General features: G+C 37.9%; 1 protein-coding gene across 3 annotated transcripts in view; it reads right to left on the reverse strand.

The window, feature by feature from the left end:
• The window catches only part of FOLH1 (folate hydrolase 1), a 75,729-nt gene that overhangs the window by 9,368 nt on the left and 39,342 nt on the right, over positions 1-27,019 (reverse strand). For all 3 annotated transcript variants that reach the window (XM_004019389.6, XM_012101586.5, XM_060404223.1), the window contains 10 exons: positions 21,524-21,622; positions 21,170-21,255; positions 19,765-19,884; positions 15,631-15,713; positions 14,397-14,460; positions 11,268-11,335; positions 8,726-8,817; positions 6,241-6,331; positions 3,335-3,599; positions 2,989-3,070 (listed from right to left, as the gene is read on the reverse strand). In XM_004019389.6, coding sequence (XP_004019438.2) covers positions 2,989-3,070; positions 3,335-3,599; positions 6,241-6,331; positions 8,726-8,817; positions 11,268-11,335; positions 14,397-14,460; positions 15,631-15,713; positions 19,765-19,884; positions 21,170-21,255; positions 21,524-21,622 — 1,050 coding nt within the window. The remainder of the gene's footprint in view (positions 1-2,988; positions 3,071-3,334; positions 3,600-6,240; positions 6,332-8,725; positions 8,818-11,267; positions 11,336-14,396; positions 14,461-15,630; positions 15,714-19,764; positions 19,885-21,169; positions 21,256-21,523; positions 21,623-27,019) is intronic.

The following is a 27,019-nucleotide window of genomic DNA, read 5'->3' on the forward strand; positions in this document are numbered from 1 at the left end:
CGAGGCATTCTGCCAATGAGTCTGGACACAGCCTTGAGTTTAATGGTCCCTTGCAAACGAGGGAGCATTCCCTTCTTGAGATAAGAAGGAGATGAGGGCTTTGGGCAGACTCTTCAGTAGACAGAGATTTCACTCCCCTTTGCTATACGATAACATGTATGCACCTGCACTGTACTGAAAAGGCTTATTCTTACAATCTGGAATTCTGCCTAAGGATGGCTTTATAATAATAAACGGCAATTAGTTTGCCCAGTTGTTCCTCTGGCCAGAGTGGTGTCCTGTCTGTCTTTTGTATGTTTTGTATGTTCTGTGTCATTTCACTCGTAGTAACCAACAGAACACAGAAACTCATGTGAATATACACACACACACCCCATTCGGATGTTCCTTGTTCAACACAGTAAGTCACTTGAGTCGTGTCTTACTCCGTGAGACCCTATGGACTGTAGCCTGCCAAGCTCTTCTGTCCATGGGATTTTCCAGGCAAGAATACTGGAGTAGGTTGCCACTTCCTACTCTAGGGGATCTTCCTGACCCAGGTTTCGAACCTGAGTCTCCTGCATCTCCTGTCTCCTGCATTGGCAGGCAGATTCTTTACCACTAGCGTCACTTTGCAGGTTTCAAACTAAAACATCCCTGGGAGATAAATACTCAGAGCACCAGACTTATGTAAACAGGATCTATTTCCACCAGAAGTATGCTGGCCTCCCTACGGAGACTGGAGGAGGCTAGGTCTTGAGGTTGAAAACTATGTTACCATAAAGGTACCAAGAAGTCAACACTCTGTTTTCTTCAATGGGTTAAGACATTGATTGAAGAAAAGCAGGATTCATGAAGTGTCTCTTCCACAGATTTCAAAGTTTGGTTAAGAAATTCTACATCCACTTTATTTTAGTCAGCACTTACTCTTATTATGTACAAACCACAGCTCCAGGTGTTTCAGGGTATGCATACATAATATAGAGATACAAATTGTACTTTAACTATCACCTAGAGATAGTAAGACAAATCCAGAAATACTCAAGGAAGTGAAAGCCCAGTGTGCTAGATTACCATACTATGCCATCAGGCAGTTCCCCCACAAGGAAGAAACATCATTTATTTAATGAAAGAAAATCAGGTAGTTCCCCCACAAGGAAGAAACATCATTTATTTAATGACAGAAAATCAGGCAGTTCTCCCACAAGGAAGAAACATCATTTATTTAATAACAGAAAATCAGCTTTATAGACTGGAGTGGGTTGCCACTTCCTACTCCAGGGGATCTTCCCAACTATACAGTGTTTGACATTACTCTAAAATTTATTTATCATTGGTTATTTTTACTTAGATAAAAATTTGAAAAGAATTATAAAGTATAAGGGAAAAAATCTTCACATTCACCTCAGGATAACACGATTATTATACTAATTGCTTTTTTGTAATATTTTCTGTGTATTCAATAAAATAGTGTATATGAACAATTTTATGACCTTTTTGTTTGCTTAACATATTATTATACCTTAATAAATTTCTTTTATAATTATCAATTTTAATGTTTATAAAATGTTTAAATTGGTGGACATCCAATTGTTTAGTAATTTCTGTCCTGATAGGTATTACGGCTGCTTTGAGTTATTTGATATTATAATTTGATTTTTTCTATGAGAAGCCATTTCATTCTCTCAGACTTGAGACCCTTTCCTGAAGGAAAAAATTTCAAGAAATAGAAATACTACAGCAGAGTGTAAGAACACTGTCATTGCTCTTAATAGCAATTTCAATGCTATCAGAAAAATAAAGCCCAACAGCATCAGCTTCAGTGTACTGCCTGCAGCAATTTGCACAAACAAATTTTAAATTGCTACTCACTTGATATGAAAATAGTACATTTTTATTTGTGGTTTTGGAATTACTAGTAAATTTGAATTTTTTTCTATTTCTGTATAAATGATATGTTATTTTTTAATTCTCTTGTCTAGTGTCAATATTTTCCACTATGTCTTTTGGATTCTCTAATCAGTTTTCAAAAACAAATTTCTTATAATATCTGTATTACCCCCATTCATATTTTCTGGGTATTTATTACCCACCATCCAAACTTCCCAGTCTTTGATCTTTGATTTGGATTATTAATTTTCATATTATTAACCATTTTAATATTCTCAAATCTGACTGCATTATCATTCCTAAACTTTGAATCTCATTTCTAAGATATTTCTATTTTTATTAAAAAATTCTTCTATACCTGTTGTTTATCTTTGTATAGAATGTGAAGTGAGATTTTGGATTCACTTTTTTTTTTTTTTTTTTTACCAATTCCTGAAAGAGCTTATACAATATTATTATTATTGAATACTTTTCTCATTTGATACTTCCTTATATATCACTGGTCTAACTTTTGATCTGTCTGCACTCTCTCTTTGCATGTATTCTTGCATCAGTCCCCAAGGATTTGATATTTATATCATCATTATGTATTTAATTGATATTCACTCTCAAAATTCTACCTTATGGAAAAAAAAATAATGGCTTTATCTTATTTGCTATTCTGGATATAGAGAATTTTTCCAGATGGCAGTGTAGATTATGAAGTGTTTGTGGGAGTAATGACATTAAGAAGAGGGAAGAAGAAGGTGTGTTTTGGGAAAAGAAGTGTTTGGTTGAAATATGATGTACAGATGTTGAAACAACAAGAAAAAAAAAAAAAAGCAAGAAAATTATAGTGAAAGACCCTTCAATGTTAAGGTGGAAATTTTGTTACTACTACTCAGTTCATAGTAATGGAGGCACCAGCATTCTCAACAGCACATATGTAACCTGAATGTCAAAAATATATCTTTAAGAGATATGGCAGCCCTGTATAGGGTGTGTTAGAATAGAAAGAAAGCAGAAAAACACTTTCCAAAGATAGTTCAACAATAAGACATCAACTAGTATTTCTTTTTTATTATATACAGTGGATGCATAGCACATCTATCTGTCTCTCTGTATATATGCAAAACATACTTGTTTTTATCCAAGTCTTGCAGTCTCTCACTGAAATTAGAAGCAATCTCTGTAAAATTCTTCACTGCAGAAAAGAGTGAATCTAAAAGAGAAATTAGAACCTAATGAAACGGCATTGCTCTATAGTTTAAACAAGGGGAACCATACAGGAAGCTGTTCCTTTTGTATTTAACAAGGTAATTATATTTTGTATATTGCAAGATAGGCATCAGTGAGACAGAGGAAACATTTATATGCATAAAATATTTGATCATGTAGAATAGCAATAAATAATAAATGGACCTAAGGTAAGTCATTATATTTTAGAGATTAGATTGAGAGTTTTGAAAGAGGAAAGGTAGCATACCAAATGACACACTGTATGTTTTCATTTCTTGTGGATGCTTCATTGAAATATTGTAGATTTTATCAGCATACTTTCTTAAAACAACAGCATAATCTCGACAGTCGAAGGGCAGCACTATGGAATTGGCTATTTCGAAGATGATTCCACCTCGAACCTGGGCCACAGCGAGGTGATACTTAAATGCTGGATCGTAAAATTTTTCCACTAATTCATACGTTTCATAGATACTATGATACAGTGGATAGCTGCTGAATGTGCTTGTTTCCTACAAAAAAAAAGAAAATCCAAAATGTATCCTTTGTAAGATAACTTATATAAAATGCATAGTACCACAGTTACTGTTAGTAAGACTGTTTTTGTCAGTAATGAATAAAGGAAGTATCTAAGTACTTCAATAAGCCACTTACTAAATGTTTATTATTATATTATTAAAACCTGTCCCAGGTTTTCACTAGTAAAAAAGTATGTGTATATAACATAAACAATACTGTAAAAATGATCTTGGAAGAAACCTAACATTCTTGCCTTTAAGAAAACAGGAGATGTAAAAATCTTCCTCAAATAAAGACAAGATAATGCTGCATTTGTGTGAAAATAATTTAAGAAGACAGAGAATTGTTAGAGGCAAGAAAATAAGCATAACATATCATATACAGCAAGGGTGCAAATTGTTTACTGACTGAAATTTCATGAATGAGTAATTTTCTGACAAGCAGTGTGCTGATGAGTGAGAGTCTAAACAGTGAGGGTTCAGTAGTAGGTCCGAAATCTCACTAAAGAGAGAAGCAACGCTCAGACAGTTATAAGAATACAAGAACATACACAAAAGGCAAGAGGGAACAACTTTTCAGATTCTGAGTTGCTGATTTATGCCTTTTGCCCACTTTTTAAAGATGCTTGCCTTTTTTTTTTTTTAACTGATATAATATAACACTTTATATAGAGGTGTATTGAGAGTGGGACTCTGGAATTAGCCTGCCAGAGTCTGAATCCAGGCTTCAGAACTTATTACCCCAAATAACTCTGGCCATTTATTAACCCCAGAATTACTAACCTTTCTTGCAGTTTTCTCATGAGAAAATGTAGATGATATTTACATCTACCCTCAATACCAACACCAGCGGTGAGCGATTTTCTGTCTGGGCAGAATAACCAACCCAAGACAAAAGACTACAGATCCTCAGTGTTAGCTGTCACCCACTGCAGCAACTAGAACAGGCACCCCCAGTCCCTCTCTTGTGAAGCTTCCCCTTCAACACACACCACCTCGCATATGAGCTCTCTCTAGTCTCACTCCCAAACAAGAGAGATAGCCAAAGATGGCCAGGCATTTGAAGACACCTTTTAACTTGAAAGTTATAGATCCAGCCTGCAAACTAGAATAAAATCATCTCAGAGTAAGGAGGTACTACAGGGAATGGAGAAGGACATGGCAACCCACTCCAGTGTTCTTGCCTGGAGAATCCCAGGGATGGGGGAGCCTGGTGGGCTGTTGTCTCTGGGGTAGCACAGAGTCAGACATGACTGAAGTGACTTAGCAGCAACAGGGAATGGAGGGAAACTTAATAAATAATAATAATAATAAATGAATGGCATAGTTGAAGAAAACACTGCAGAATGTAAAAAAAGACACAGATAGGAATGCAAGAGAACAGATAAAGGCATTGGAAAAGAATCCCCTAGAGGCTAAACAAATTCATAAGAGTTGAGAAAGAGAAAAGAGGGAATAATCAAAGAAAAAACATTTCCTCCAACTACAATCCCTAAGTTTCCAAGATGAAGGGTATAACTTGTGCCCAGTTCAGCATATTAAAATATGACATAATACACATTTGTTCACCAAGGGCAACACAATCATAAAGAGTAGATACTAAAATTTTCCTTTGAAAATAAAAAGCAAGAAACAACAGATCAGGGAGCAAATAACATCTCTCAACAGACTGGGAGACAATAAAGCAATAAGATCAAAATTCTAAGGGTACAGAATTTGCAACAAAATTTTTCTTCCCAGTCAAATCATTGAAGAATTCTGTGTAGTGTAACAAGCATGCACGGTATTTGGCTTTCGTTCACTCTTTTCAAGAAGTGCCTGAAAGATGTGATCCAAAAAAAGAGGTGAGTAAGTAAGAAAAAGGAAGTCATAAAATCTGGGAAACAGAAAATTCAAAGTATGAGTGAAATGAAGATGTTCTCAGCTTTCTTTTAAAATTTAGGCAAGAACTGTGCCACAGGCAGAAAGAATAACCAGAGAACCCAGAGAAACAGAAGAGCCCCAACAGGGAAAATGAACTCTGCCAGATCACCTGATGAGTTTGAATGTACTAGAAGTTTGTAGATACATGGAGGAAAAAAAAAGCCTTCTAATCAACAAGCAAAGCACAAATATGATATTGAAAACAATGCCATGAAGGAAAGTATTTGGGGGTTGGTAGAGGATGCAACATAAGAGAACTGAATGCCTAGCTTCCCTAGAAAGAAGTAAATGGATAATAACTAAAACTGAAAAAGAAAGAAATAGCAGAAGTATATGACTGAGTGAAGTGAGTGAGTTAAGTCTCTCAGTCGTGTCCAACTCTTTGCGACCCCATGGACTGTAGCCCACCAGGCTCCTCCATCCATGGAATTTTCTAGGCAAGAGTACTGGAGTCGGTTGCCATTTCCTTCTCCAGGGGATCTTCCTGACCTGGAGATCAAACCCAGGTCTCCCACATTGCAGGCAGACGCTTTACCCGTCTGAGTAGACAGACATCAGAAGAAACCAATTAAAAATGGGAAGAATTCTAAGTTGCTGAACAAAATCAGGGATGTAGCAAGCATGGTGCTTAAGTCACTTTTTTTATCTAGAATTATTTGTTTAGCTAAAATATATTCATAATTAATCCTAAAGAACTTATTAATAGACTTACCCAATCTTTAGTATACCTTGCTCTGCCTGAAGCAATTCCAAGTCTTTGGAAGAACACTTCAAAATCATTTCCAGATCCTAATTTGCTAATCCTTTTAGAGATAAAATACAGGATTATTTGAGTAACTTCTTCATTGACTACAGATCAAAATGAATCAAACTAAATTTCCACTCAATACTATAAATACAATTTTTAGATATACTGCCTTTAGAGAAGCAGCAAGAAAAAAAAAGGGGAATGTCATTTTTGATCACAAAATATCTATTTCCCGAAGACTATTTTGGGGAGGGGTTATCATTGTTCTTTTGAGTTTCTGGACCCAATTCCAACCTGTTTACGTGGGGAGGGGAGGGTTTCCCACACCAACAGCACACAATTCTCCAGGACACCAGCTGGGTGTTCTACAATTCAACTCAGTTCTGACACTGCCCACCTGGAGTCAGGTCCCAGACATGAAGGGCTTGCCACCAGAGACTGTCCCACCCCCCCAACTCAGAATCGTGTGCTTCTGACCAACCACTACAGAGAAGAGGGTCCCACAAACCCCTCCTTGGATTGGCTAGAGCAGCTCATAGAACCAAGAGAAGCATTTACTTACTAGATCACCAATTTATTGTGGAAGATTATAACTCAGAAACAGCCAGATACAAGAGATGCATAGGATGAGGTACAGGAAAAGGGTCAGAACGCCCAACCTTGTCTAGGCTCACCACTCTTCCAGCATCCCCACACGTTCACCAGCCAGGAAGCTCCCCCAAACTCTATAGTTTTGAGGTTTTATGAAAATCTCAGTACATGGTCATGATCAGTTAAGTTATTGGACACCAATGACTGAGTCAACCTCAGGCTGCCTCCCTTCCAGGGAGGTTGAGGGCCAGATTGAAAGTTACAACCCTCAAATCACTCGATTGGTTCTCCTGGCAACCAGTCCCCACGTTAAGTGTGGGTCTATGTTACCTCATTAATAAAACAAAAGATACGTTTGTCCCTCTCACCTCTTACAAAATTCCAGGGATTTTAGGAGCTCTTTAAGAGAATGAAGAAGAATTCTATTTCACTATTAAAAATTCTTGAAGTTGGAAACTATTTTCCTTCACTGACTTATTTTATTATCTTTATTTGTTATACATGATACAGTTAAAAGAATCCAAAAATTTTCAGATAACTCAGATTTAAATCCTATCCTTAAAAATTTAAATTATTCATACCATTACCTTAATCTCAAACTACTGAGATATTTATTCCTCATCCCTTGCTTGTGATGATATGGCTAAACCTGATATGATGCTTATATTCTTCTCAGAGTAACCAAAATATTGCATGATGTTCAGAAAAAAGGAAATTTATTAAGCAGCAAGAGGACAGACTTAGGTACCATGTGCATAATCTATTCAAAAGAGAACCACATTTTGATGGCCTATAGATTTAATTTCAAAACACATACCAATATTTGTAAACAGACAGGGTAGGGGGTCCCCAGAAAAGAGAACTAATTTTGGCTTTCTTGACATAAGACAACTCACTGTTGATCTAAGCCATTTTGTGATAAAGCCCTGGCCACAGTGCTTATCCCTGAACAGGTCTCAGTAATAAATAATTTTAAGGCAACAAGAAAATTTAGGAACAAATGACTTGGGCAAGAGAAGTAACAACAGCAAAGATAATAAGCCTGTTGTAAAGACTTTCAGTTCAGTTACAATGGTAAATATTAGCCTAAAGAACATTTTTGAGCTGTTCTTCAGAACGTAAACCCCTATGTGTGCTCAACCACCAGATCAGCTGGGAATGATGATGTTAACCTTTTCTGAACTCAGTCAACTTAAGTTTGGACTTTTTCAAATTTTGTCCCAATTTTATTATGAATTATTCATGGAGTCACAAAGAGTCGGACACGACTGAGTGACTGAACTGAACTGAACTGATACTCTGCTGAAGCCCCTTCATGAATGCGCAAGTACTCTTAGCTTAAAACATCTATGATTTTACTGTTCAGGGAAATACTGCTTTAGGAGAGATCCCCAGTGTTTTCCAGGTTACCATGATGGCTCAGCAAGAATCTGCCTGCAAGGCAGGAGACACAGAAGGTGCAGATTTGATCCCTGGGTTGGAAATATCCCCTGGAGAAGGAAACAGCAACCCACTCTGATATTCTTGTCTGGGAAATCCCATGGACAAAACAGCCTGGTGGGCTACACCCCTGCAGTGGGTCACAAAGAGTCATACAGGACTGACTAAGCACAGCCAGTGTTTTCCAAACTTGATGCAAGTGATTCATCCTTCCCTCTCCAGGTCTTTGACTTGGTTGTGCCTTTTGGCTCTACACCCCTTGAGAGGCAAACCCAGTTTCCAGGTAACAATTTTATTTGTGAACCTAAGCATTGCTTAATCTTTATCAGAAGTTAGAGAATTTTAAACTTTTATTATTTATTCAGAGAAGCTATCCTTTATTTTTGACACAATTCCTTACAGAGTTCTGTTTGTTTACCTTGGCAAGTCACTGAATTCAGGGGAAGGACTTTTTTCATTCCAGCTCTCAAAAAGAGACTTGCCTTCAAAACCTTCATCAGGACTTCGGAGCTACAGGAGTTAAACAGGGGAAAAAAGAGAGTATACTTATAAATCAGATGTTTCAAAATCTAAATATCTATTAACCAGGGAACGAGTAGTTAAATCATATTAAGGAAAATATGAGAAATAATTCATACATTAGCAGTCATTAAGAATTACAGCACTGAGTTTCTGATGATATGGGAAAATGTTACTATATATAATACAACTATTATCATAAAAATACATGGAGTATATGGAAAGAAAGGGTACACTAAATTATTACCAAGCCATTAAATTCAGATGAATGGTCATAATATAAGATTTTTTCAATCTATTCTTCTGAATTAAAGGAGGCTACTTTCAATGATCCATTCCTTCTCCTCTTTAAAAAAAATGAAAAGGAACAAGCTGGTTAAGGGAAGATTTTTGTTTTAACATTGCTTTGTGCCAACAAGGTTGTCAAAGTCATTAAATAATACATAAGAAAATAAATGCACTAATATTCTACTTAGTTGAGTGTATATTGTATTTATGTTAAATACAGGGCTTTTAATGAATATTTAGATTTTACAGATAAGAAAACTAAGGGAGTAAAATATGCCCTACTACTGAATGTGAGTTTCAGAACATTAAATGTTATGCCAAAACATTTAGCACACTAAATTGCAATTAATATTCAACTATTATTGGGAATTGACTAGTATATGGTATAAAAAATTTCATTTTATATTTAATAAAAGTCCTGTGATCTTTTTTTTTAACAGATTCAACTCAAAAAAATTTATAGACTACTTATGCTGTGGAAGACTTTTTGTAGATGCTAGCAACACAAAGAATAATAATAAACATTACATATCATCTACTAGTGGGAACTGTAAATAAAAGTGTAGATTTCATGTGCTAGGCGCTATAACACAGGCATGTGCAATGGTCAATGGGAACACAATTAAATTTGCATAAGCATGAGGTAAAATGTCAGTATGTAAAGCAACAAAATAACTTCACTCAAGCTTATAAATTTACCCAAAACTTTTTGCTACAAATGGCAGAAACATTCCATTTATTTTAGGAAATATGAATTTTTGCATAATGTAGAAATATATTACTAGATGGCTTAGTTTATCACTAAAATTTGAAATGCTGCAAATCATCTTCTCAAAATAAACAAAACATAATTTTTAAAAATCCAAAATAACCAAGTATCACATAATTTCAAACCTAACCTAGAAGTAGTGTTTTCGCCTTTGTCACAGAGAACCACCAACCCACCTGGTAAGTAAATATAACCGCCAAGCTTCCCTGGCATTGGCTTTAAATTCCATAAATGGTGGGAATTCTCTGAGATGCAATGTTTCAATATTTAATTTTGTAACAACAACACAGGAATTGATTAAAAACTGTAGATCCTGAAGGAACTCTTAAGTAACATACAAATAGATTGGTGCCAAATTAAACTTTTCCACTCCTACTGGAGATGCCAGTAAATTAAATTCCATGCTTGTTAAGCCAAAGCTTAACCATACGTTTGAAGTGAAGTGAAATGAAGTCGCTCAGTAGTGCCCGACTCTTTGCGACCCCATGGATTGCAGCCCACCAGGCTTCTCTGTCCATGGGATTTTCCAGGCAATAGTCCTGGAGTGGACTGCCATTTCCTTCTCCAAAATCCCTACTTGAGGGAAACAAATATTTTCTTAGTAAATACCTTGCAGTTGATAATTCTGTTAGCCCTCTGTTAAATAAGCAAGTTTTTTTTTAATCTTTTTCTGTTCACAGGAGGTAAATAGCAGTAAAAACAAAAATCTGCCATGCAAAAGCTCATTCATTATGACTAAATTTAGGACCAGAGGCTTTATGGGGCAGGAGAACTAAAATGAAGAGCTGCCTGCAGAAATTTCAGTCCTGCAGAAATTCAGACACCACCAGGTTCAGTATCTTGTGTTGCTGTCAGAAGGAATAAGGCAACTTTAGCTAAATGGACTGAAAGCCACAGCAGGAAATCATGAACTGAGTACATTCAACCCATGTACTCCAGTCTCTGTCCCAGGACTCTGCATGCAGTGATTTACTTATTCTTTCTCAACAAGTTAGAAATATCAACTTTTCCTGAGTCCTGAATTAATTGGTATCATATTAAAGAGTAAAAATCAGTTTTAAAACTAAGAAGTTAAACCACAGGACTCAGTCATGGTGCAGGTACTGAACAAGTCGTTTGACTTCAATGGCTAATGCTGTTTGAGCTCCATTGTTTCATTTCAAATGGATGTGGCATACTCAATACTCCCCAAAGACTGCCTCAGACTGATGTGGGGCAAAACAGGATAGCGTGCATCTACCATTTATAAGACATTTCTAGGAGTGGATCTTTGCTATGTGGAAAAAAGAAGTTATAAAACAACAGTTGTTCAACATAATAAGCATAATAATGCCACCTCAGGAAAATATTTATAGAACTTAAAATTCCATGTAATTATTTTTACCTCCTTTGTTAGGTTATATACCAGGCTGTACATAAGTGGCGTACAATCAACTCTCAGAGTGTAGTTTCCTGAAAGACAAGGAGAAGATTGTTTTCTTTTTTTTTTTTTCTACATGCGTTCCCAAACATGAACCCCCCTCCCACCTCCCCTCCCCATAACATCTCTCTGGGTCATCCCCATGTACCAGTCCCAAGCATGCTGTATCCTGCATCAGACATAGACTGGCAATTCTTTTCTTACATGATATTTTACTCTTCCATTCAAAGACCACTCCTAACTCCTTAGCCAGAATGACCCTTTTAAAATCTGACTGGGGACTTCCGTGGCAGTCCACTGGTTAGGACACTGCATTTTCACTGCAGGAGGCATGGGTCTGATCTCGACCAGAAACTAAGTTCCCACGAGCCCTGATGTACAGCCAAAAATAAATAAATAGAATTCAAATCTGACCAAAACTCTCCAATTCATCCCTGGATAAAATTCATCCTTATCTTGACCCTTGCTGCAACACATAAAACAATCTCTAATCACCTCTCACCTTTCCAAATCTTCACCTTCTACTCTGCTAAAGCAAATGTTCTATACAACAGAGATAATAAAAGTACTTCCCTCACATGATTACTGGGTCAAACAAATGTTTATATTTAAAGCTTTACTTTAAAACACTTAAAGTAAATGTTTATATTTAACAGCATTTTCTGTTGTTGGCACTTTGAGCTAAATTTTGTATGTGAATGTCAACACCCTAAACTGAGGATAGTAGTGTCTTTGAAGAGAGAGTTATATCAAACTGGTTTCAGTAGAAATTTTTTCTTCATAAATTCTGCATCTTAACATTAGGAAGCCAATACATCATTTACTGTATTGTTTGAGAAAGGAACAGTTAATCAAATTTTAAATACAAAACAAAGTGAGATAAGCTGTGTTCCAATCACAGACTAATGGGGGTGTTATTTGCTTTTGATCCTAAAAAGGATGGGGAAAAAACAAAACAGCATTAAGTCAGAGAATGACATGATCAGCAAAATCCACAGATTAAAAAAAATGCATTAAAATCTTAAAAAAAAAAACAGCAATAGAACGTTATTCTACTTTTGAAGAATATATGTTTGGAAAACTCATTCTGTGTGACAAGGTATTTCATCTTCATATGTGTTTAAACAAGGATGATAATAATCCAAGTTAACATTTCTGAACATCAACCCTGTGCAAGGGACAACTCTGGGAGTTTTGTAGTTATTAACTTCCACCCTTACAAGAACCTTTGAGATATGTGATCTAACTTAGTAACTTTATTTAGAGCTGAGAAAACTGAGACACAGAGAGCAACAACCTGAGGTCACAAAATTAAGCAGGAGAAGGGCCAGATATAAGCCCAACCCCTGAGCCACTAACTAAGGAAAGTCAGAGGAAGGAGGGGAGGATGACCGAAATGCACTAACTAAATTAGGAGACTACGCAGCTCAGATACATGGACAAAGAAGAAAATGTAAATGCCAATGTGCCTCCATTATATGCAATGTCCCAACTGTTTCTGACATGGCAGACTTACTAATAAACTAAAGAAAATATTCTATAGTCCACCCTTCATTCATTTGTTGCACCCATGCAAATAACATTTATTTATTGAGACATGCAGGGATGGAGACGTATGATCCCACCTGTTCCTGGTGGAAGAATACAGTCTCGAAAGGGAGGCAGTTTGTAAAACAAATAATTACTTAATAATGACAGTGATGAGTATTGCAAAGATACCGTTTCCTGGGAAAAAATGGCATTCCTAAGGAGACTCTAAGAATTAAACAGATGGTGTGTTGAACAGCAATCTGAGTATACAGAACAGCAGTCACAGTGGCTGACAAGTTGCATGTGGTCAAGGAACAGAAAGAAGGGCGGGGCTATGGTGTAATGTGATTCATACCAGGTTCCCTGGTAGCTCAGTCAGTAAAGAATCTGCCTGCAGTGCAGGAGTCGTGGGTTTGATCCCTGGGTTGGGAAGATCCCCTGATGAAGGAAACAGCAAACCACTCCAGCATTCTTGCCTGGAAAATCCCATGGACAGAGGAGCCTGGCAGGCTACAGTCCATGGGGTTGCAAGAGTCAGACACAACTTAGCAACTAAACCATCACCATGGTGCAGTGAGTGACAATGGACTGTTTGGGTTTCAAGCTCGTCTTCATTTGAATCTCTGTTTATCAAAACAAACCCATTCAAAAGTCCTGTCTTCAATGCTTATCTCATTTCTCTAGCCTTTCCTGAAGTTGCTATCATTCTGTCCTCTGAATTCCAAAATCAGTACATTAATATCTTTCTGAGAGCACCTGCATATATCAGAATCCTAGACTGATTTATTTTATCATCTATACTAAATCTTGGGCCTCCCTGGTGACTCAGATGGTAAAGAATCCTCCTGTAATGCAGGAGACTTGGGTTCGATCCCTGGGTTGGGAAGATCCCCTGCATGAGGGCATGACAAACCACTCCAGTATTCTTACCTGGAAGATTCCCATGAACAAAGGAGCCTGGCAGGCTGCAGTCCATGGAGTCGCAAAGAGTTTGACATGACTCAAACTAAGCACATCATAGCACATACTAAATCTTAACTCTTGAATATTAGATTGTTCGTTATCAACCTCTAATTCTTTTGAAATCTTGGAAAGTTCATTGCATAGAGAGGAGCTTAGTAAGTATTTGAATTGAAGAAAAAAATTTATAAGGAAAAAATCTTGGTGAAAGATGAAATCTTGGAAGCCAGTATCTGTCCTCAAAATTTGTATGCAAGATATGATAATGACAGGAGTTAAACATAATCATAGCTTTTTGATATCCCACTCTAAAATTATAGAAATCTCTAGTTCCATAAATGATTTATTCATTTAACAATCACTGAATTCCTACCATAGATACGGTATCTGCCAGATGAAACAAACAAATCAAAGGGTGCTGTTTCAATAGAGTCCAAATTAGCATCCTAGAGCTCACAGCTGCCGTGAGTGCAACAAACCAGCAGGAGATTCCCTCACCACCTGTCACAGGATTTCTATTCCTTGTCAGTGCATGATTTATGAACTAAACCACTGCTACTACCAAGATCATATATATTTTCCTATGAAACTGATGATATTCACCTTCTATAGAAGAATCAGCATTGATATAGGCCACACCACGCTCCTGAAGGAGTCTGGAATTTTCCTATAATAAATAAATAAAGTAAATGAATAAATAAACACATAGTCATAACTCCCTTCTTAAAAAAAAATGCACATACACATTTACTGTATGGTGTGTGAATGAAGTTGGCTCAAGTTCACCCCAAATTTGACATGTGACTTTCCAGATTTTCAACATTTGAAAGAATTTGGCAAGAAATAACAAGAAAAACATTTTTAAGACTAAAATTTGAGATGAAACTGTCCACATTCTTAATATGGTGAGCAGAAAAGTTCATTTCTTAATCACACATAACCCTAGAAGCTAAGTTCTTCTGTGTTATGGTACCACCTACTGGTCAAAACTTTAAAACTGTGTCTTCAAGTTTAAAACACTGCCAAAGAGTAACAAGATTTTTTTTGATAGAAGTGGATTCTGAACCTCGAAAACAAGCAATTTTCTGTGTCCTGACTATAAAAAATAAAGTGAAAAAACATGAAACTAAGTGAAGAAAATATGAAAGAGGGAAATCAAGATATTTCGGCTCTTCTTGACACCAGCATAAATCTTCATTTACAGGAACACCATTTTTTTCTTGGTAAACTTCAAAGAAAATATAAGTACACATGGCTTCTCATAATTTCAAGATAATAGGAGATAAGTAAATATTTATATCATGACTAGAAGTTAATGCAATAAATGTTATTTTTGCGTATATCTACCAGCAATGCTCTATTTCCCACGGCCAACAATGTATGCAGGTAAAATTACTTTGCAAGAAGCCTCATAAATATCCTGTGGTGAGATTTTCCATCTCACTCTTAGCATGATTTAAAGTAGGCCGTTATGATATGAGGAAGACAGTACAACCTCAAGGAGTATTTAAATGTGAATACCTTTAGCAGCTAACCTGAAAAAAACTGACCTGATATCTTATTATGATGTACAGTTTCTAGTGGATTTATTTAGCTACCAGCACATCCTCAGAAAGCAAAAATTATTTCCACAATTGACATTAAGTGGCTTTAAAAGTTCAAGTACAATTTAGTTCTCATGTGACAAGATTTTTGAACATGAATACGTTGTTTCAGACTTTTGAAAAAAATGTTTGAATATTTCCTTGCTAGATTGACATTATTCTTACATTCTTATGAAGTAAATATTATGTTTTATTATTATGAAAATGTATCTTACATCGAATTACCAACTAACCTCTGCCCACTCAGTAGAACCAAAAAGACCAAATTCTTCTGCATCCCAGCTCGCAAACAGAATTGTTCTTCGAGGCCTCCATCCTGAAATATATGTGCATACCTAAGATGATGACTGCAGCCATGAAATTAAAAGATGCTTTCTCCTTGGAAGAAAAGTTATGACCATTCTAGATAGCATATTGAAAAGCAGAGACATTACTTTGCCAACAAAGTTCCGTCTAGTCAAAGCTATGGTTTCTCCAGTAGTCATGTATGGATGTGAGAGTTGGACCATCAGGAAAGCTGAGTGATGAAGAATTGATGCTTTTGAACTATAGTGTTGGAGAAGACTCTTCAGAGTCCCTTGGACTGCAAGGAGATCCAACCAGTTCATCCTAAAAGAAATCAGTCCTGAATATTCATTGGAAGGACTCATGCTGAAGCTGAAGCTCCAATACTTTGGTCACCTGATGCAAAGAACTGACTCACTGGAAAAGACTCTGATGCTGGGAAAGATTGAAGATGGGAGGAGAAGGGTACAACAGAGGATGAGATGGTTGGATGGCATCACCGAATCAATGGGCATGAATTTGAGTAAACTCCAGGAGTTGGTGATGGACAGGGAAGCCTGGCATGCTACAGTCCAGGGGTTGCAAAAATTGGACACAACTGAGCAACTGAACTGAACTGATAAAAGCTGGGAAAATGCACAGTATAGCCAAGACATCAGCATGCCCAACAGCATAACAACAGCAAAAATTCACTGGTTGCTTAGGAAGGGTGAATTATGGTGATAATTTTAATTTCCTTCCCAATGATTTTAAAGCTGATCTGTCAATACAAAGTAGAGCATTTGTATTGAAAAAGAGGGGGAATGCAGACATGGTAAAAATTCTATGAGATCCAAGGAACTCAAACAGGGGCTCTGTGACAACCTAGAGGGATGGGATGGGATGAGAGGTGGGAGGGAGGCTTAAGAGGGAGGAGACATATGTATACAAATGGCTGATTCATGTTGGTGTATGGCAGAAACCAAAGCAATATTGTGATTATCCTTCAATTAAAAATAAATAAATTTAAATAAATAATTTTAAACAAATATTCTATGAGTTCATAAAACATTCTAATAGGTTTACAATGACTGGCTAAGAATAGGAAGCCATCTGTGGTCTGCAGCTGCCTAGAGTGAAAGAAAGTGCTAGATGTAGACTATGCTCTATAGAACTGAGAGAAAATCCTTTACAAGTCTTCCGAGCTGCACTGGCATCACACAAACAATTGTTCAGTGTCAGTTGGTTGTGTGACTTCACTCCATTCTCTGCCAGAATTAGTCAACAGACGCTCCGTTTGCAACAACAGTGTCTACTGCTGCTGGAAAGTACACCATTCAGTAGGAAGGTCATATGGCTTGGAGTTGAAAACACTGACCTTGGAGCTTAAAAGATCTTAATTCAAGCCCTGGTTCTTTCACTTACTAGCAGTATGACCAAGGGAATGTTACTCAAACTTGCTAAATCCCTGTTTCATCATCTGTATACCAGGAAGAGCAGAGCAAAGATAAAGATACTCTTTAACTGTTGGGAGGATGAAATGGCATAACAGTTATAAAGATAGCACTAAACAAGTGTTCTAAACAGTGCAAGTTGTCATTGTTTCAGTACATATTTCATTTGTGCTTATTCAGACTGAATATCCCTCTGGCTATTGAGTCAAGTGCTTCATGTTTGTTAAGAGTATTAATAGATATTATTCAAATCCCCAAATAATTATTATTCTTCATCACTGCAGTCTGTAGGCATACTCCGAAACTGTCATAGTCATGTTTTATATTTACCACAGGGATCCTTCTTGCAAAATAATGAAACATTTCATAATAATATTAAAAACTAACTATGTAAATTTTAGTTTCCATAATTCTGTTTTCTTAAAGAATAAGAAAACTATGGTGAAAAGAATAGAGCACCCTTAGATTTGATTTCAAAGAGAGATGTCATGGTTTTTTGGACTGGGAGCCAGAAATCTGAATTTCAATCCCAGACTCTGTTGCACACCCACTACACAACCTTGGGTGAATTGCTAAATCCTAAACACTTCAGCAGAAAGTGAAGAGGAACTAAGAAGCCTCTTGTTGAAAGTGAAAGAAGAGAGTAAAAAAGCTGGCTTAAAGCTAAACATTCAGTAAACTTAAGATCATGGCATCTGGTCCCATCACTTCATGGCAAATAGACGGGGAAACAATGTCAGAGTTTATTTTTTGGTGCTCCAAAATCACTGCAGATGGTGACTGCAGCCATAAAATTAAAAGATGCTTACTCCTTGCAAGGAAAGTTATGACCAACCTAGATAGCATATTCAAAAGCGGAGACATTACTTTGCCAACAAAGGTCCATCTAGTCAAGCCTATGGTTTTTCCTGTGGTCAGGTATGGATGTGAGAGTTGGACTGTGAAGAAGGCTGAGTGCCAAAGAATTGATGCTTTTGAACTGTGGTATTGGAGAAGACTCTTGAGAGTCCCTTGGACTACAAGGAGATCCAACCAGCCCATTCTAAAGGAGACCAGTCCTGGGTGTTCTTTGGAAGGACTGATGCTGAAGCTGAAACTCCAATACTTTGGCCACCTCATGCAAAGAGTTGACTCACTGGAAAAGACCCTGATGCCAGGAAGGACTGGGGACAGGAGGAGAAGGGGATGACAGAGGATGAGATGGCTAGATGGCATCACCAACTCGATGGACATGAGTTTGGGTAAACTCCGTGAGTTGGTGATGGACAGGGAGGCCTGGCATGCTGCAATTCATGGAGTCGCAGAGTCGGACACAACTGAGCAACTGAACCGAACTGAACTGAACTGAACTGAAACACTCAGTTAATTTATTTTTGCTGTTTGTTTGCTTTTGGCCACACTTTGCAGCATGTGGTATCTTCCCAACCAGGGATCAAATCTGTGCCCCCTGCACTGGAAGCATGGAGTCTTAATCACTAGACCACCAGGGAAGTCCATCAGTTAATATATTTGTAAATTGAAATGAGAAATAACTAGGTAAACATCTCCCTGGTGCTATGTGTTCAAAACAGATACCACACATAATAAATAACATTGTTTCTCTGAGAAAATAGGTATCATGCAGACATAACATATTTTTACTAAGCATAACATATTTTCACTACTTTCACTGTTGCTAAAAAAAAGAAAAATTATGGATCACATTACCAGCCCATAGACACCTTGTCTGCAGGAGCAGTAAACACAGACCTTCTGTTCTCAGTGTGCAATGTTCATTTTAACAAACAACCATTTGAACTAAATTTTATTTTGGTTTCATAAAAAGGTTCTAAAATGACTGAAGTAATGGTCAGTCTAATAGTATAGTATAATCTGAAAGTCTGTGAGAGAAACCAAAGCTGGAGTGTGAGAATGCAGATATAAAACTTTTGAAAGCATCCTATTAAGCAAGAAGACCAGCATTTACCTGAATAAGCTTTCATCTCCTCAGTCACTTAGTGCCCTTGACCTGAGGCCTGAGGCTGGAAGAGCCCAAGGAACTCCTGTTCACATTTCTCAGGCCAGGACACAATGGCTTATAATATAATTCTGGTGGCTATTCTCCAGGGAAGAAGCCCATTTCCATCTTCTTTGTTGCCAAAAGAAACCATGAACAGTATAATTCCTTTATTTTAGATTATAATTTAATGTCTAAACATAAGTAATGTGAATATTACATATAAAGGAATTATTACAAATAAATATACAAAAGAATAAACAATATTATTAACCAACATAAGGTGGCACAGTTGGTAAAGAATCCATCTCTAATGGAGGAGATGCAGGTTTGATCCCTGGGTTGGAATGATCCTCTGGAGGAGGATGTGGCAACCCATTCCAGTATTCTTGCCTGGAGAATCCCATGGAAAGAGGAGCCTGGTGGGCTACAGTCCATGGGGTTGCAAAGAGTCAGACACAACTGAGCAACTGAACACAAATAATATAGCTGCTAACTACCGAAAGCTACTCTCTGCTCCTAACCACTGTTACATATTGTATGCTACTACTATGATTTAATTTGCATGCAGCCTCTCTGCTGTTTCACACAAACAGCGAGGTGGTAATTTTACACTCACTTTACTGAAGACCAAACAGATTCAGATACGTTACCTTCTTTTTTCAGCTTTCCAAAACTCCGGACAATTTCATGAACAACAGCTGCTCCACTCTGAGGGTCAATGCCACCAAATACCCAGGAGTCACGGTGACCTCCAAGGATGACATATCTGTCTAGAAAGCATCATTGCAAAATTACTTTCCATTCCAGGTCAAGAACAGAGCAAACAGCAAATGACTCAATAGCATCCAAACACAAGGCACTAAGGACTCAAGATAGCAACATTCCTAAAGACTTACATAAATATATCACTATTCTGAATGTGATGTATGAAGAAAATATACATGCGATAAGCAAATGTAAATACTTCAATGAATTATAGTAATTATAACTATATAAGTAATGATAAGTGAATATAAAAGTATTCCACCTCTTTATATAATTCTCTGTTACTCCTCTTTTACCAATTTACACTGCTTCCAGTATTTTCAGAGTAAAAGAACACAGTGGCCATGTAATGAGTTCTCCACATTCTACTCTTTCTACTTAGTTTTTAAGGTACAGCTCAGAGATTCTACCTCTCTATAATCTGCTCCCATTTCTCCAGGGAGAGGAAATCACACCACTACCCTACTTTCAGGGCAGTCTTTTCATGTTGATAAAGCATTTACCACACTTACATGTAGGGGGCTCCTTGTCCCTGGTCTGGGTCTTTTGTAAAAATCCCTCCATCCCCAAAGCCTAGCACAGAGCTGGCACAAAACATGTACTCAGTGAGGTTCAATAAATAGTTGCATATCACTTAGTGCTCACTGGAAGGCATATCAATATTCTTTATCCCTGAAAGAAAATACTGGCTGCTTGTATGAGAGATATGCAGTTTAATTCTATTTTGGTTACAAATTTATAGGTCCTAAGGAATCAAAACATAATAAAGTAAGATTATTTTCAAATGTATCACTGAGCAGGTTATCTGAAATCATATGAAAATCACGTTTATGTATTTTACCAATTTCAGTGTAAAAAAAAATAAATCTATGTACAGGATTCATTAACTTGAAGTTATCTTAACTGCGTAAGAGCATTATTTATCATTATTATGAAGGTATTTCTCCATGCAGAATATGCAATAAAGAAATCTGGAGTTCTTTAAAAAGAAAAAATGCTCAGATTAAACACCTAGAAACCATCTCTCCCTGCTCCTCCTCCCTTGTTCCTTTAATGAAGCATGCATAGTTTTCCAGCAAGCTTGCTCATCTGACCAATCTAGTCCCAACCTTTATTCACAACATGCATCACAATGCAAAATTACCTCCTATGGATCTGTTTTGTGTTTACATGAGTTCCATTAGGACTAATGGAACTTGCTTTGTTCACTCTACATTCCCAGAGCGCAGAGCAGTATCTGGCACCAAAGAATTGCCCAATCCATATTTGCCGAACAAATGACTAAATTACCTGGCTCCACTGCCCCTCTGAGAGTTCCAATCACGTTGTAAATTCTTTCCACTTTATTGTTGGAATGGATATGCATCTTGACTTTTCTAACACAAAAATAGAGGACACAGGCTAACAACATTGGTTAACAGCTTGCCACCCACATTTTTTAAATCTTCCATTGTTTTGACTATTTCTAAATGCACATAAGCAATAATTGTCCAGTTGTGAGGATACAAGCATAATACCCTTTCCAACCTGTTGTTATGTCTCCTGCTGATGGTATATTTTACTTTTCAGTCATCCTTTAAAATTGCTTTTTGAAAAAAGGTTTCCTCCCCCTAAAGAGGGTTACAATAAAAATAATCTCTTAACTGTGCAGAAAAGTTTCCAATAAATCCAGGTCCAACATTGTAGGGCACTTTAAGGCCTCCTTTCCAGCTGTCATCTGGGGGTGCTAATCCACCCATTCTTCTGTCGAACGTAAAAAAAAATATTATTAGCTGATGGGTAATTCTGAGGTTATAAGTTAAAATGTCAAAGAACTTGCTTTCTGTTTTTGTTTCTTTGGCCACACTGTGCATCATGTGGAATCTTAATCTCTGACCAGGAATCAAACCTGCGCCCCTTGCACTGGAAGGCAAAGTTTTAACCACTGGACTGCCAGGGAAGTCCCTGAACTTACTTTTTGAATGCTCGCTTATAATAGCTTCTAGTACAGTTTGCATAGAATATACCATTTAACCCTTACACCATGGTGACTACAGATGTGAAATTAAAAGACGCCTGCTCCTTGGAAAGAAAGGCTATGACAAACCTAGACAGCATCTTAAAAAGCAGAGACATTACTTTGCCAACAAAGGTCCATATAGTAAAAGCTACAGTTTTTCCAGTAGTCATGTATGGATGTGAGAGTTGGACCATAAAGAAGGCTAAGTGGCAAAGAATTAATGCTTTTAAACTGTGGTGCTGGAGAAGACTCTTGAAAGTCCCTCGGACAGCAAGGAGATCAAGCCAGTCAATCCTAAAGGAAATCAACTCTGAATATTCATTGGAAGGTGAAGCTGAAGCTCCAGTACTTTGGCTACCTGATGGGAAGAGCTGACTTATTGGAAAAGACCCTGATGCTGGGAAAAACTGAAGGCAAGAGGAGAAGAGGGCAACAGAGGATGAGATGGTTGGATGGCATCATCAACTCAATGGACATGCATTTGAGCAAACTCCAGGAGATAGGTAAGGACAGGGAAGCCTGGTGTACTGCAGTCCATGGGGTTGCAAAGAGCCAGACATGACTGAGCAATTGAATAGCAACAATAACAAAGTTTTACATCAGACATGAATTTGTATCCCAGATCTATCATGTATTATCTGAACTTTGATTTCCTTATTTGTAAAATAAGTTATTAGAATATTATCTCATGCGGTTGTTTTATGAGTAAATTGATAAAAATATGTAAAGCATTTAGCACAGTGTAAGTGCTAGAACCTAATTTGTATTTTATGTACGTTAATGCTATTGTCATTGTCTTTATTATGATTGTTGCTACTGTCATAATCCTGGTAGTTACTCAGGGAGGCAGATAGAAGCCATATAATCACATTCACTTTAGAATAAAAGAGTAAAAAAGAATATTAAATTAAAGGTAAACTAAAATTTTATTATAACTCAAATTTCATCAACTTTTTATAAAGTTCTCAGCATTCCTGAGCCATTATATAACTCTATGTCTCTTTTCTTCTTAAACATTTATTAAGAAACTTAAACATTATATAACTCTATGTCTCTCTTCTTCTTAAACATTTATTAAGAAACTTTCATTTTATGATATATCTAATTTATAAAATACTATCTTTTCTAATTAATTCACAGTATTACATTGCTAACCATTTGTGGGAATATGAGAATTGACCATCAGGGACAAGTACCACATTCCTTAATTATGCAGAGGGAGTAAATTTTCACAGTGAAATTCACAAATTGTATGTTCTTACATTTTTAATAAGATTAAATTCTAATCATGTATAGTGTTTCATTACACCTTACAAAGTATAAAATAAAGTGTTAGTTGCTCAGTTGTGTCTGACTCAGACTTTTTACTGTCCACCAGGAAAGCCCTTACAAAGTATAGATATGGATGGAGAAATGGAAACTATCTTATTGCCTTTGTATGTGCAGATCATTGCCTCCTTCCAAAAATTATGTTGTACTTTCCAAAATTTATTTTTAATCACTGTCTTGAATGCAAAGCATACTTCCATAGAGGTTATGATATTAATGACTGCATTTACAAAATGACTTACTAAAGCTGACTTAAACACATTTGGTAATTTTTTCATTAAGTAATTACTGTAGTAACACAGTTAGAGCACAGCCAAATTTGACTAGTTTACCCTAGTCAAATGGTAGACATTAGATTAAACAAACCTCACTTCTAATTCCATAAAATCCCTCTTTTTTTCCTTCCATGCATTCTTCTTCTAACTACAATGATAATACAGGTTTACTTTTGTACAGCATTTAGGATTATGGACTTCCCTCGTAGCTCAGTCAGTAAACAATCCGCCTGCAATGCAGGAGATCCAGGTTTGATTCCTGGGTCAGGAAGATCCCCTGGAGTAGGGAATGGCTACCCACTACAGTCTTCTTGACTGGAGAATCCCATGGACAAAGGAGCTTGACAGGCTACAGTCCATGGAGTCACAAAAGAGTTGGACATAACATCACCAATAAACCACCACCATAGATATTTTTGAAACTGTTTTTCCCATTCAATACTATATTATAAGCATATATACACATCATTAAATACTCTTATACAATATATATTTTAATAGCTTCATGTACTATCATAGTAATGTATTTAACTACTTATCAATGATTGAAGTTCTGTATTGTTTATAGTTTTCCACTATTACAAATAATGCTATAATCACACTCATCTTTTAAATGTACTGAATATTTAGACTACATTTAGACAAATACGTAGTCCATGGTGCCCTCTAAAGTTCTGCTCCATCCTGAGCCTTAACCCACATGGTAAAGCTAAGAGTTCAAAAGAAAAACAGACCAGGGTGCTGTTCCTTAATCTGCCCTTCAATGGAACATGCATGAGCGCATGCCAAGTCACTTTAGTTATATGCAACTCCTTGTGACCCTGTGGACCAGCCCACAAGGCTCCTCTGTCCATGGGATTCTCCAGGCAAGAATGCTGTAGTGGGTTGCTATGCCCTCCTCCAGGGGATCTTCATACCTTGGGATTGAACCCAAGTCTCTTACGTCTCCTGCCTTGGCAGGTGGGTTCTTACCACTAGCGCCACCTAGGAAACCTCGTTAAACAGGACAAATTCCTCCAGCTGTCTGATGACAGCCTCCTCACCTACAATGAGGGCACTGAACTAGGTCATGAAAAGTTTTCTCATATATTCTAAAATACAGTTATTAAGACTGCCTTAAATTCAAAGAAAAGAAATTAGCCAAATGCTTTGGGCTCTAGTGATAAATCACTAGAGAAATCAGTGACGACTTCTTGAACCCTGCTCAAGAGTAATGGAGAAGAAAAGACAGGAAGACAGTAGAAAGCAGGACAAGAAAGAGGAAAGAGTTCCAACACCAGGTTAAACAATAACAACTTTGGAGAAGCTTCAGTGATGAAAGCAGAGGAGGAAGAGGAATGAATTAAGATGATAATCAAGGGAAGACGCTCTCAAAGGGTGTTATTCTAGGTCCATGAAAAAGTAGTCAATAAGAGAATTCAATAAGTAAGAGATTTATCAGGGAAAGGCCAGTGAAAGAAATAACAAGGGAGCTAGGAAAGGCCAAGAAAGCCAGATAGGGAGTAAAAAGAAAGAAAGAAGAGTGTTGGTGGCAGAATCCCAAGAGCCTTGCTCTCAGCCTCTCTAACCCTCCCATCAGAGGAGCCCGTGTCTCCCAGTAATGGGCCTCATTTAATATCCTTGCGGCATCTAGTTCCTCACTGGGAGCATCTAATGGAAGCATGGCCTTGACACAAATAGGGCGATAGATTTAGCACAATGCTTCAGCACAGTGGAGCAGACTTCCCTGGTGGTCCAGTGGTTAAGAATCCTCCTACCAATGCAGGGGATGTGGGTTTGATTTTTATACCAAAAGATTCCACGTGCTGCAGAGCAACAAAGCCCATGAGCCACAACTACTGATCCTCGCTCTAGAGCCTGTGCTATTCAACAAGAGAAGCCCCCACAATGAGAAGCCCATGAACCGCAATGAAGAATAGCCCCACTCGCAGCAACTAGAGAAAGCCCGTGTGCAGCAACTAAGACCCAGCACAGCCAAAAATTAATTTTTAAAAATGCAGTGTAGGGGCAGTCCCAAGATGGTGGAATAGGACAGGGAGACCACTTTCTCCCTGACAAATTCATCAAAAGATCATTTAAATGCTGAGCAACTTCTACAAAACAACTTCTGAACACTGGTGGAGGACACCAGGCACCCAGAAAGGCAACACATTCTCTTCGAAAGGAGGTAGGACAAAATATAAAAGACAAAAAGAAAGGCAAAAGAGTTAGGGATGGAGACCTGTCCTGGGAGGGAGTTGTGAAGGAGAAGTTTTGACACAGTAGGAAACCATCTCACAGGCGGGTCTGTGGGGAGTTTTGGAATCTCAGAAGGCAACATAACTGGGAAGGAAAAAAAAAAAAAACCCACAGAATATGCACCTAACCACAACAGTCAGTGGAGAAGTAGCACAGATGCTCATGTCCGCCACAAGTGAGTGGCGGCTGGACAGAGAGGCATGGGCTGCATGCTTAGGATGAGGACTAGGCCTGAGCCCTGAGGACAATCTGAGGGAGCTAACATAAGATAGTAACCCAAACTGTGGAATCACCAGAAAGAAAAAAAAAAAATTGAATTTTCCTGTGAAAGGCTCTAACGCACAGCCTGGCCTGCTCACAGAACAAAGGACTGAATGAACACCGAAGGAGAGCTGGCCGGCTGCACACAGGCCCCTCCCCACGCTGGAAGCAGAGAGGCAGGTGGGCAACACCAGAGCTGGAAGGCGAGGGGCAATCTCGGTCCCAGAGATGGCATTCTCCACCAAACTGTGAGCAGGCTCCCAGTTGCTAACCACATCTTCCTGGGGTCATGGATGGTTGACATCTGCCAGGAGGGTTGCAGCCTGAGGTCAGCTCCCCACAGGAGACACATGGCACACCTGAGATGGTGCTCTCACAGCACACCCAGGAAACAGAGCAGCCAGGAACAGGAAGGTGATCAAGATGCACAGCCCACCTGGGACAGTGCACTCTCCAAGCACCTGGTCACCTAAGCTGCTCGAACCTGGGAACAGCACAAAACGCAGGCCCAACCGAGTCTGTGCCCTTCAGAGTACCTAAGAGCGGCTGAGTACCTGAGTGGCTTAGACCTGGGAAGTGCACAAAATGCAGGGCCCACTTTTGACAGTTCCCTTGCAGAGCATCCTGGAGCCTGAGCAGTGTAGACCCGGGAAGCACATGCTTCCATGAGCTGGTGCAAACCCAGTGTGGTCCACACACTGCGAGCACTCCCCACACATGCCAGCAATATTTGTTTGCAGTGTTCCTCCCTCCCCACAACACAACTGAACAAGTGAGCCTTGTGTCAGGGTGGAAATTAGACACCGAAGAGACTTGAAAACAGAGGAAGCAAAATAAACAAAGAGGAGGTAATTGCTCTGGAAGTGACAGGTGCAACACATTAAAACCCTGCAGCTAACATTGACTAAGCATTGGAGGGTTGGGCCTTGAGAAGAAGTACAAGCTGGAAGAAGGAACTATATGAAACTGAACTCACCCCAAACTGCCCATAACAGCTCCAGAGAAATTCCTAGATATAGTTTTACTACTACCACTTTT

This window comes from Ovis aries, chromosome 21 (genome assembly GCF_016772045.2).
Source record: "Ovis aries strain OAR_USU_Benz2616 breed Rambouillet chromosome 21, ARS-UI_Ramb_v3.0, whole genome shotgun sequence".
In the NCBI taxonomy this organism is placed as follows: Eukaryota; Metazoa; Chordata; class Mammalia; order Artiodactyla; family Bovidae; genus Ovis; species Ovis aries.